At 42.4% G+C, this 11,371-nt stretch overlaps 2 protein-coding genes across 6 annotated transcripts in view; both read right to left on the reverse strand.

Moving 5' to 3' along the window:
- LOC118285417 (multidrug resistance-associated protein 1) overlaps positions 1-2,314 on the reverse strand; it is a 27,022-nt gene extending 24,708 nt beyond the window's left edge. Inside the window, exons 1-3 of the mRNA XM_035609064.2 lie at positions 2,224-2,314; positions 1,162-1,341; positions 73-198 (exon numbers count right to left, since the gene is read on the reverse strand). Coding sequence (XP_035464957.2) covers positions 73-198; positions 1,162-1,341; positions 2,224-2,265 — 348 coding nt within the window. The 5' untranslated portion in view covers positions 2,266-2,314. The remainder of the gene's footprint in view (positions 1-72; positions 199-1,161; positions 1,342-2,223) is intronic.
- Positions 2,315-3,430: 1,116 nt separating this feature from the next.
- On the reverse strand, positions 3,431-11,014 carry fsd1l (fibronectin type III and SPRY domain containing 1-like). Of its 5 annotated transcripts, none has more exons than XM_035608227.2 (13): positions 9,929-11,014; positions 7,843-7,938; positions 7,626-7,757; positions 7,329-7,430; positions 7,213-7,235; positions 6,859-6,980; positions 6,401-6,628; positions 6,172-6,270; positions 5,961-6,090; positions 5,101-5,186; positions 4,460-4,714; positions 4,274-4,362; positions 3,431-4,120 (listed from the first exon to the last, which is right to left on the reverse strand). In XM_035608227.2, exons 1-13 carry the CDS (start codon positions 9,941-9,943, stop codon positions 4,025-4,027), a joined length of 1,473 nt encoding a protein of 490 aa, XP_035464120.1. In that variant the 5' UTR covers positions 9,944-11,014; the 3' UTR covers positions 3,431-4,024. The 5 variants fall into 5 exon arrangements, with proteins under 5 accessions (XP_035464120.1, XP_035464117.1, XP_047185543.1 ...); XM_035608224.2 differs by having other exon boundaries at positions 5,101-5,189; XM_047329587.1 differs by lacking the exon at positions 9,929-11,014 and adding an exon at positions 9,638-9,663 and having other exon boundaries at positions 5,101-5,189.
- Between the last annotated feature and the right edge of the window lie 357 nt (positions 11,015-11,371).

The raw sequence follows: 11,371 nt of genomic DNA on the forward strand, positions 1-11,371 counted from the left end.
CATTGATTGATTGATTGATTGATTGATTGATCACCATGGTAACTAGTACCTGTATGAAGAATCATGACGTACCACAGTGAGGCTCCGGATTACTGGACCCAGCAGGACCAGCAGGTGGTTCTGGATCTCATCGTTCTTTTTCACCACAAAGTAAAACATCTCCAGGAGAACAAAGGAAGCCAGACTGAGACCCACGAGCTGCACCAGAGACCAGAGACCAGCGACCACAGACCAGAGACCAGAGACAAGAGACTAGGTTAGTCCACCGAGACCAGGTTAGAACATAGACCAGGTTATACCATAGACCAGGTTAGACCAGAGAGACCAGGTTAGACCAGAAACCAGGTTAGACCAGAGACCAGCGACTAGGTTAGACCACCGAGACCAGGTTAGACCAGAGACCAGGTTAGAGCGATGCCAGAGACCAGGTTAGACCACCGAGACCATGTTAGACCATAGACCAGGTTAGACCAGAGAGACCAGGTTAGACCAGAAACCAGGTTAGACCAGAGACCAGAGACTAAGTTAGACCACCGAGACCAGGTTGGACCAGAGACCAGGTTTGAGCAGAGACCAGAGACCAGGTTAGACCACCGAGACCAGGTTAGACCACCGAGACCATGTTAGACCATAGACCAGGTTAGACCAGAGAGACCAGGTTAGACCAGAGACCAGGTTAGACCAGGTTAGAGCAGAGACCAGGTTAGAGCAGAGACCAGAGACCAGGTTAGACCACCGAGACCAGGTTAGACCACTGAGAAATGTTAGACCATAGACCAGGTTAGACCAGAGACCAGAGACCAGGTTATACCATAGACCAGGTTAGACCAGAGAGACCAGGTTAGACCACCGAGACCAGGTTAGAGCAGAGACCAGGTTAGACCACTGAGAAATGTTAGACCATAGACCAGGTTAGACCAGAGACCAGAGACCAGGTTAGACCACCGAGACCAGGTTAGAGCAGAGACCAGGTTAGAGCAGAGACCCCAGACCAGGTTAGACCAGAGACCAGAGACCAGAGACCAAGTTAGATCAGAGAGACCAGGTTAGACCAGAGACCAGTTATGTGCCAGTTATCAAACTTGGACCCTTTGAACCTCTTGATGTCTAAATCCTGGTTCCAGATCAGACCAGATTTAGACCTGGGCAGTTTTTTCATACCGTCTTACTGCAGCAGAGTTTGGACAGTGGGATGACGCCTCTGTGGGGGCGGAGCTGCAGGTAGAGCAGGTAAAGAGGGGAACAGGTCCACAGGTAAATACAGGGGAACCACACCAGTACAGTGTGCTGGAAACACTGGGTCAGGTCTGGTCTGGACGTGTACCAGGTCAGGTTCCAGTCCTGAAAACACAAATCACAATATTAATCGTTCACAGTGAAAACCTCCTCTGATGTCACAGACGAGTCAACCCTCCGTGATGGAGACTCATCATGGCCGCCACTGACTCCCAGAATGCATTCCTCATTTCTCTCCTCACCCCAACCGGTCGAAACAGATGCTCCGCCCACAACTGAGTCTGGTTCTGTCAGAGATTTCTTCCTGTTAAAAGGGAGTTTTTTCTCTCCACCGTCGCCAAGTGCTTTGCTCATTGTGGGATTTGTTGGGTTTTCCCTGCAATATTGTAATATTGACCTCATTATGTAAAGTGCCTTGAGACAATGTATGTTGTGATATGGCGCTATACAAATAAAATTGAATTGAATTGAATTGAATTGAATTGAAAAATTGAGAATTCTCCCAGGCGTGGATTAGTCTAAACCAGACAGACCTCCTTCACACTCAGCTGGTCATCAGCTGACAGCTGTGCTCCACCAAAACTTCTGATAAATCTGAAGATTGATCAACCTTTTTTCTGTTTAAAATTTTAGTTGCTGTTCGTTCATTGTTGCGTGTGTGAGCAATAAAACTTCTCATCACACTTATAGAGTCACAAGACAAGGAACAACAACAGAACCACTCGTTCTACAGGGAGCCCTTCTCCTCTCAACCATCTGGGCTCTGCAGATGAGACTCAAGAACCTGAACTAACCTGAACCAACCTGAAAGAACCTGAAAGAACCCAAAAGAACCCAAAGGAACCCGAAGGAACCTGAACTGTGTCACTGAACTTCACCATGTTTCAGCACAAAACCTTAATGTGGTTCGATCAAATGTTTCATGTCGTCAACTACAAACACGTCTCGAACATTTTACATCTTCAGCTTCTTAAATAAAAAACTCACCCAGAAAGGATCCAGACCACTGACACTGCACAGGTCCTCCATCTTCTGCTTCTTCAGTAAATTCCTGTTGATGCTCAACAAATGATACCAAACCAAGTCCGCTGAGAGAACACAGACTCTCTCTGTATCTCTCTCCCTCTCTCTCTGTCTCTCTCTCTCTCTGTCTCTCTGTCTCTCTCTCTCTCTCTCTCTCTCCCTCTCTCTGTATCTCTCTCTCTCTCTCTTTCTCTCCCTCTCTCTCTCTCTCCCTCTCTCTCTCTCTCTCTCAGTGAATGTATGATGTCATCAATCACACTGAACTGTTCATTGATCATCATGAGGATTATTGATCAGTTTGGATTAATCAAGTGTAATTAATGAATTCATTTATTAAGTTTAGTTCTAATGAAACATAAAGTATAAATCTTGAATATGAATGAGTTTGTGTTTTAAAACCAGAGTGACACATCGTCTCTTTTGTCCACGTCGGGATTCGTTTGAACAACGACACTGGTTTTCCACTGATCTGATTGGTCGGTAGTTTGAACCGCAAACTACCGACCATGGTGATTTATCATAACAAGAGAACCAGAGTCAAACCTGAAGTTACCATGGTAACCGCAAATCCTGCTTCGCAGCACAGGCTTCTGGACACATCAGGACGGGGCAGCCAATCAGAGAGGAGGGAAACAAGACGAGGAAATAAATACAAACAAGTGAAACACAAAAAGTCCAAAGAATCAAAAGTCCCGAAGAACAATAATAATATAATAATAATAATAATATAATAATAATATGTTCACACACATGAATGACTCACACTCTGTCTCTGAACCCAACACCAGTGTGTGAGTGTGTGTGTGTGTGTGTGTGAGTGTGCGTGAACACGATGTCCTGAAGAACTTTAACACGACTGTGACATATTTCAATAACCACTGTTATTAATAACCACAGAAACAGCCTGGACACGATGATGTCACTTCCTGTTCTGGCATCAGATCCATTCATAGTGTTTTATGATTCAAGATAATTCAAAATCTTAAAGCTGCTGTTTGACGAGAAAAACAAAGATTAAGATAAATGATTTTTCTAAAAACATCGAACCTCGACAACAGACTCTCTGAGATTTGTTGCCATGGAGACGACCTTCTCACCCCCTCCTGTTTAACGTAGCGCTGGTCAGGTGAGGAGGAAGTGCCTTCAGAATAAAAGCAGATGGATATTTTGTAAATATTTATTCTTTATTTCTCTGTTTATCAAAAATATTTTTGTTTACGTGACATTTACAAACACTATGAATAAAATAAACATCCGGTATTTGTTAAATAGACCTTCAAAATAAAATGTAACCAAAGAGAAAGGATGTCTTGTCTTCGCCTTTAAAATACAACCAAGTAGGAATGAACAACACTATTGCTTACAGTCTTTCAGAATAAAAGCCTTTGATACAAATCGTAAACTTTCACAATAAATGACTTGGTATAACAGAGGATTAGAGTTGCAAAGTAAAAGTTAAAAATAAAAGTCTGTCTTTCAAACAAACGACAAAACAACAAATTCTGTCAAAATAAAAGCCCTAGTCAACACATGAGTATTTCCTCAGACTAAAACCCATAAACTATAAAACTATGGCTTTAGGAATAATTTAAAATATTTTTTGAAATAATTATAGGCCATAAAATTATTTTATATTTTAAATTACTGTTTTATAATGAAAAAAAGTTTTGTTATTAGTTTCTAAATATAATAAAATAGCTAATAGAGATTAAATTACTGACAGAATGAAAAAAATAAATAGAAAAAAATAAATAATTATAGATTTTTACTGCGACAGGTCACTCTGATTGGTGGAAAGGAAATTTCCCATGAAGCTCGGCAACTGCAGACCCGTCGTTATGGTGATACCACCGCACCAAACCTGCAACACAGGGACAGTGTAGTATTACTGTAGTATTACTGTAGTATTCACAGTGAAGGCAGGGACAGTGTAGTATTACTGTAGCATTACTGTACTACTCAAGGTGAAGGCAGGTGCAATGTAGTATTACTGTAGTATTACTGTAGTACTCACAGTGAAGGCAGGAACGAGTGGTTGGCTGAACTTTGTTTTGAAGGAGTGAAGAACATGAAGACGATCAACGTCAATAAATGATAAATCACCTAAAACCCAAAGAGAGTAGTTCAGATCAGATCAGATCAATTAAATTAATAAAATATCGATACAACCAGAAAAAAACAAATGAGAGCAAATTTTTACCATTGTCATAGTCACAATAGATTCCGATTCGTTGAGGCAGTGGCCAATCCAGCGCCTTCGCTCGGTTGTTGTGTTTGGCTGCAAGTGAACTTTGCAGCCATTGGCTGGCGTGAAGACACCAGGAACTTGCGCTCTTCCCTAATTGGTCAAAGCGACCCAGGCTGGCCTGATAGGCCACACCCACGCTGAGGGACTTCCAGTCAGGTAGGGGGCGGAGCTCCCAGTAATGACAGCCCATAATCATCTCCTGGTCACCTAAGAGACAAAAGAAAAAGAAAACAATTTTTTTTATTTTATATTTTACAGTGTAAAGAAAATTTAAATGTCAAAAAAAATTCTAAATAAAAGTCAACGAGAAAAGGCACTTTTTCTGTCTAAACCTTCAAAGTAAAAGTCGATAGTGGTAACTGTCAGTTTTTAATCATTAATAATTCATAATTAATATATGTACATTAATATGTTATTAAAACATCAAGAAGTATATTCAATCATATTTAGAAAACCCTAATCATTTAAGGTCTTTCATATTTTCATTTAATAATAAAGAATTCAATAAATGGATAAAACATTTCCTATGTTAAACAAAATATTATCATCTCAAATTAAAATTAGGACAGGGTATATTAATAATGTTATTTTACCCAGCACTGTGTACGACTCTCCAGCGAATCTGTCGCGTCCAGCTCGACTTCCTGTCATCTTATTTGGCGACGGCGTGGCACTTCTGCTGCTGATGAAATATCATAAAAGAATTAAAATAAGTTTCAGATGCAAATAATAGAAATAAAAAACAACGAGGTGAAACAGCCAATGAGGTAGTGTTAAAGCGATGATGCAGCCGAGAGAAAAACATGAGAACGTGAATAAAACACAAAAACTGCAATATTGTACTAATGGAAATAATCAAACAAAAATAGAATTAAAAGCTTCTATTTTATTAAAAAATATTTTTATTAACATGTAATTAACGATTAAAATAAGCACTGATTTGATGTCTGCGGTGATGTCAACGGTGATTTCAGCTGGAAAGTGATTGGCTGCATGAAAGTAGAGATGGTCGATGAAGAAGGTGATTGGTGAATAGGTGGTTGCTCAGCAACCAGTCGCGGACGAGCGTTTCTACCTGAGCGAGTCGGAGACGACACAATACGGAGACTGAAAAGGAATAAAAATGTTTAAACACACAAACATGTTAGAAATATAAACTCGTCATACCGTAACACGTCACGTGACCCGAGTCGTATTATTATATATTATATTATTTCTACATGTTGCTGTTGTTTAGTGAGATGTTTGTCTGTCAGATTTGATAAATAAAGTTGTCTACGAAGGCTCTTCCTGGTCCAAACCAAACCAAAACAACTTGGTAGAAAATATTGTAAAAAGGAGAAAAGTAATGTTTTATTTCGGGAGTTTTTCTTAGTTTTTTAAATATTTTTCTCTTAGTGTGTGTTTATAGCGTCAACCTGCATAAACAGTATGACATCATCGGTTACCTCACCTGCTTTTACTCTCTTTGCCTCTAAGTCGGGGGTCATGACCTTTAACCCCTTGAGGGTCCCAGGTCACAGTGTCACCTTGAACCTTCAGCTCAACGTGAGACGTTGACGCATCAAAACCAAAATTATACGCTGCAATTGAATATGAAGAAGAAAGATGTTATGGAAAGCCTTCCACACATCAATCATCCATCTGTTCATTCGTTTGTTCACCTCTGGTTTCCATGGTGACAGGGTCAGAGAACTCTCCAGCAGCCATTTTGTTTTTTGCTCGGACTCGAATGATGATAAAGCGAGAGTCAAACTTCAGACCTGATCCAGGAAAAACAAAAGTCATAGTCAAACATGGTTCAGTCAACCGGCATGCTCACATCGACATGCTAGCATGGTAACACCAACATGTTAACATGCTAACATCAAGGGCCACTCTAAGGACGCTCACTTGAGATGGTGACCTGACTCTCTGTGATGTCACAGATTTTTTCCCAGCATGCCTCTCCTGCAGCTCGCAGTGAACTGTCGTGGTCTGTTTTTCTGTATTCAAGTTCGTAGCATTTGATTGGTCCGCAGACGCTGTCGCTGTCACCCTCACCGACCAGTCGCCAGACGACAGTGATGTTGTTGTCACTGACGACGCAGCTGGAGAGGTCGATCTCTGGAGGTCTCGGTACTGTAAAAAATACATTGTCAAAACAAGTCAATGAAAACTACAAATTCCATGTTTCAACCTGACAGCATCCACTGTCTCCATGACAACTCCTGATGAAGATTGATTGGTGATTAAGTATTGATTGGTGATTCCAATATGAGGTCACTTGTGGTGACATCTTTTCTCTCTGATCTGTTGTTGTAATGGCAACATCTGGAAAAACACATCATCCCTATTCCCTGATGACTCACCTGGCAGGAAGTGAAGTCGCTGAAGCCCCGCCCTCTCTGCACCGAAGTCAACGGTGAACTGTCCCATGTTCTCAGACGCCGCCGGACGAGTCGTCAGCCGAAAGGCCGGAGCCATCGTTACTCTGGCAAGGGGAAGGGGCGGGGTCCCGGGGGTTGGGGAGGGCAGGATTAGGAGGTTAAGGGGGCGGGGTTTACATGCTAATGCTTATTATTAAATTATTATAATGATTCATTGTCATCTGTTAGTTTAAATATACGTTAATGGTTCTGAATAAATTAAAACAAATAAAATGTAAGTTATAAATTCATGTTCATATAATCATGAGTTAATAGATATTTCAACAGTGAACAAACCTTTCCTTGATTTGTTTTGCAGCCTGAAAATAAAACAGAAAAAAACTTTAAATATTAATGACCAAAGGTGTTTTTTTTATATTTTCATGTTGTTGTCACTAGTTTTTATTTCTTACCTTCAGAAATTCTTCCTCCTTGTCGATGATCAGCGTCTGATGAGCAAAGTCGAGCAGCTCGTCACATGACCGCAGAGCGACATGTCCATCCAACCGCTGCTTCTGAATAAGGAAACGTTAAACATTTAAATTTTTTAAAAACAAACAATTTAGTCAAACAGACGAAGGATTTTCTTTTTTAATGATGAAAATTTTCAAATAAAATATCACTTAAATGTTCGATTCGAATGTTTAAATAAAAACAATAACATCAGAAAATCAGCAACGTTACAGAGAAAATAAAATATAATTATCCACCTGAAGCTCCGCCTCCTTCCTGCACCTCTCCTCTGTAATGATGTTGCGGAGCTCCTCCCCCTTGTCGTTGAGGGCGGAGCTAAGTTGATCAAGCTCCATCTCCAGGTCTGACATCACCTTGCATGACTCCTCCTGATTGAACAAAGTTTAATGAAGCATTGGTTTTTCTTTCGAACGTTAATTTGTTGGCGCCTCTCTGAGCCAATCAGCTTCTGACCTGCAATCCTGTCAGTGTGTGGTCAACTGTTTCCAGGAAGTCTTGGAGCTCTTTATTTTTATTGGCTAATGTGCTGATGATCCTGCGAAGAGCTTCCTGTTTACCAAACAAACAAAAACATGTAAAACACAATTAAGTGGAAAAGTCTGAACGCTCCTTCCTTCATCATCTCTCCTTCCCACGTGTCCTTCTCTCACCACGGAGTGACCCTAACCCTCACTATCTCTCCTTCTCTCACCACGGAGTGACCCTAACCCTCACTATCTCTCCTTCTCTCACCACGGAGTGACCCTAACCCTCACTATCTCTCCTTCTCTCACCACGGAGTGACCCTAACCCTCACTATCTCTCCTTCTCTCACCACGGAGTGACCCTAACCCTCACTATCTCTCCTTCTCTCACCACGTGTCCTTCTCTCACCACGGAGTGACCCTAACCCTCACTATCTCTCCTTCTCTCACCACGTGTCCTTCTCTCACCACGGAGTGACCCTAACCCTCACTATCTCTCCTTCTCTCACCACGGAGTGACCCTAACCCTCACTATCTCTCCTTCTCTCACCACGGAGTGACCCTAACCCTCACTATCTCTCCTTCTCTCACCACGGAGTGACCCTAACCCTCACTATCTCTCCTTCTCTCACCACGGAGTGACCCTAACCCTCACTATCTCTCCTTCTCTCACCACGGAGTGACCCTAACCCTCACTATCTCTCCTTCTCTCACCACGGAGTGACCCTAACCCTCACTATCTCTCCTTCTCTCACCATGGAGTGACCCTAACCCTCACTATCTCTCCTTCTCTCACCACGGAGTGACCCTAACCCTCACTATCTCTCCTTCTCTCACCACGTTTCCTTTCCTCACCACGTCTCCTTCCCGCACCACGTTTCCTTGACCTTGACGGAAAAGGTCATGAGGTCAAGAAAAGATGTGAAGGAGATACCTTACGGAGTAAGGAAACGAGATCCTGACTGCACACTTGACTTTATTTAAACCAACTTTATTTATAACAGCAGATACGAACAGTGACAAACTGAACAATTCAATAAAGTTTTGTTTAAAACAGAATCCGCTGCTTCATCAGGCAACATCAGTTACTGACAGGAAGTAACTACAAAATAAAAGAAAAGAAACAGGAAGTAACAAAAAAAATAAAAGTAACAGGAAGTAACGAAAAATAAACAAAACCAACAGGAAATAAATGTTGAAATGAAAAAAATTAAATAATAATGAACTTAACAAAATAATTTTCAGATATAAGTATAAAGTTTCTGTCATGGCACTATTCATATTTTTAAATATTTATGAAAATAAATGTATTTTTTCTTCATTCTACAGTTAATTACTCTGATGAGTTCAATATGGTTAAACTTGACTCCTGACTGGACTGAAGAACTAATACACACACACACACACACACGTGTGTGTGTGTTATGTTTGTGTTATGTGTGTGTGTCTACATGGATCAGGACTCAGACGATCATGTGACCATTTACTTCTTGTGGGACGATGTCATCTCCTTTTCTATGGTGAAGGATGCTCCAGTGTTTCCTAAAGTAAACGAGTTCTCATCATGGCTGCTGCTGAAACACTGTGAACCTCTGACATCATGTTGACTTCACCTGATCAAAACATCCGTCTGTACATCATCAACAACCAATCAGCAGTCCCCTCAGCGTCCTCTGTGACATCACCAGATAAAACTGTCATGTGACCCTTCACCTGCTCTCAGGTGACCTTGGGTGCCCTGAAAGGCGCCATTCAATAAAATGTATAATTATTATTATTATTACCTGACTCATCAATAATCGGGGGGGGGGGGGGGGGGGGGGGCGGGGGGTGGAATTACATGGAGTTATCACCTGAACAGAAAGAATAATCAATTAACCTGCTGATCAAGTCATTCTGATGGACTCGAACAGATTCACATGGAAGCTCACTCGACCGGAGAGAGAATGAATGGAAGCGAGAGCTAACGGCTACCAGCTAAATAATCCCCCTCTCTCTCTCCATGTGTTGTCTATGTGACTTACCCTCTGCAGACTGATCAGATGGTATTGATCATCAATCGATCAGATTCTTACCTTCTGAGAGTCCATCACCTGAGACAGAGGGACAGGCAGAGAAAGACAGACAGGCAGAGAGAGAGACGGGGTACTGACAGGAAGTGAAGTCACTAATCAGTTTAACTTCCTGTCGGGACATTCAAAATAAAACGAAGCTCTGAAAACCAGATTCATCAGGGCACAATTTGATCTGGTTGTTCTTGTGAAGGCTTTCAGAGTAAAAGTCGTGTATTAAACAGAAGTTCTACCTTCAAAATAAGAGATTAAAATGTTTAACCACCATTTGGAGATGACCTTCAGAATAAAAGCTGACTGCGATGAAAGCTTCCCACTTACACTGAATCTCAGAATCATTTGATTTTACTTTTCAGCGACTTCCTGTTTTTGCCTTTTACTTTACAAACTCTTCTCTAATGATTTTATATTCTGTGGAAACAGGAAGTTTCTACATCCTGTCTGTTTCAGAATAAAGGTGGGTCAGACATGCCGTCTCTCTATGGAGGCCCTGAGCTGAAGTGTTTTCAGCCCGTCCATGTGACAACGGAAAGAAGTGACTGTTGTTTAACGACGGCTGATGAGGTTGGCGTGGCAACAGTTCATCCAATCAGCTGATTGAAGCTCATTTGGACTTCCACTGCTATGCCGATGACACCCAGATCTACCTCAGCACCCAATCACCCCACAACCCCCCCCTCTCCCATGTCGACTCCTGCCTGTCAGCAATTAAGACCTGGATGCAACACAACTTCCTGAAACTAAACAGCGAAGAAACAGAATTCCTCCTCATCGGTTCCAAATCCACACTCACCATCGATGGCACCACTGTCTCCCCATCTCCCCAGGCCCGCAACCGTGGCTTTATCTTCGACTCCACCCTCTCCCTCGAACCCCATATTCGCCACATAGTCAAAACCTCCTTCTTTCACCTCCGTAACATCGGCAAGATCAGACCCTCACTCACACCCCCCGCCGCAGAACGACTCATTCACGCCTTCATCTCCTCACATTTAGATTATTGTAACTCTCTTCTCCTTGGCATCAGCCCCAGCTCCATTAAAAAACTCCAACTGGTCCAGAACGCAGCCGCCTGTCTCATCACCCACTCCAAATCCTGGCACCACATCACCCCAGTCCTAAAACAACTCCACTGGCTCCCTGTCTCCCACCAAATTACCTTCAAGGTCCTGGTCCTCACCTTCAAAGCCCTCCACCATCTTGCTCCCCAATACCTCACTGATCTGCTCTCCCCCTACCAATCCACACGGTCCCTCAGATCCACCTCTGCCGGTCTCCTCTCCACCCCCAAAACCAAATTCCGCAGCTTGGGAGACAGAGCTTTCTCCAGGGCTGCTCCAAGGCTGTGGAACTCCCTCCCCCAAGAGATCCGTGATTCTGACTCCCTCACCACCTTTCAGTCACGCCTAAAAACCCACCTCTTTTCCTCTGCATATCCCTAGCTCC

The sequence above is a fragment of the Scophthalmus maximus genome, chromosome 20 (assembly GCF_022379125.1).
Source record: "Scophthalmus maximus strain ysfricsl-2021 chromosome 20, ASM2237912v1, whole genome shotgun sequence".
In the NCBI taxonomy this organism is placed as follows: Eukaryota; Metazoa; Chordata; class Actinopteri; order Pleuronectiformes; family Scophthalmidae; genus Scophthalmus; species Scophthalmus maximus.

What these genes read in the sequence shown, in the direction of transcription:
- fsd1l (XM_035608224.2), bottom strand. An exon ending in GAGTCAGGTCACCATCTCAA is followed by an intron (nt 6,271 to 6,400) that starts GTGAGCGTCCTT and finishes TTCCTGGATCAG; the next exon opens with GTCTGAAGTTTGACTCTCGC. An exon ending in CACTCGTTCCTGCCTTCACT is followed by an intron (nt 4,121 to 4,273) that starts GTGAGTACTACA and finishes CCTGTGTTGCAG; the next exon opens with GTTTGGTGCGGTGGTATCAC.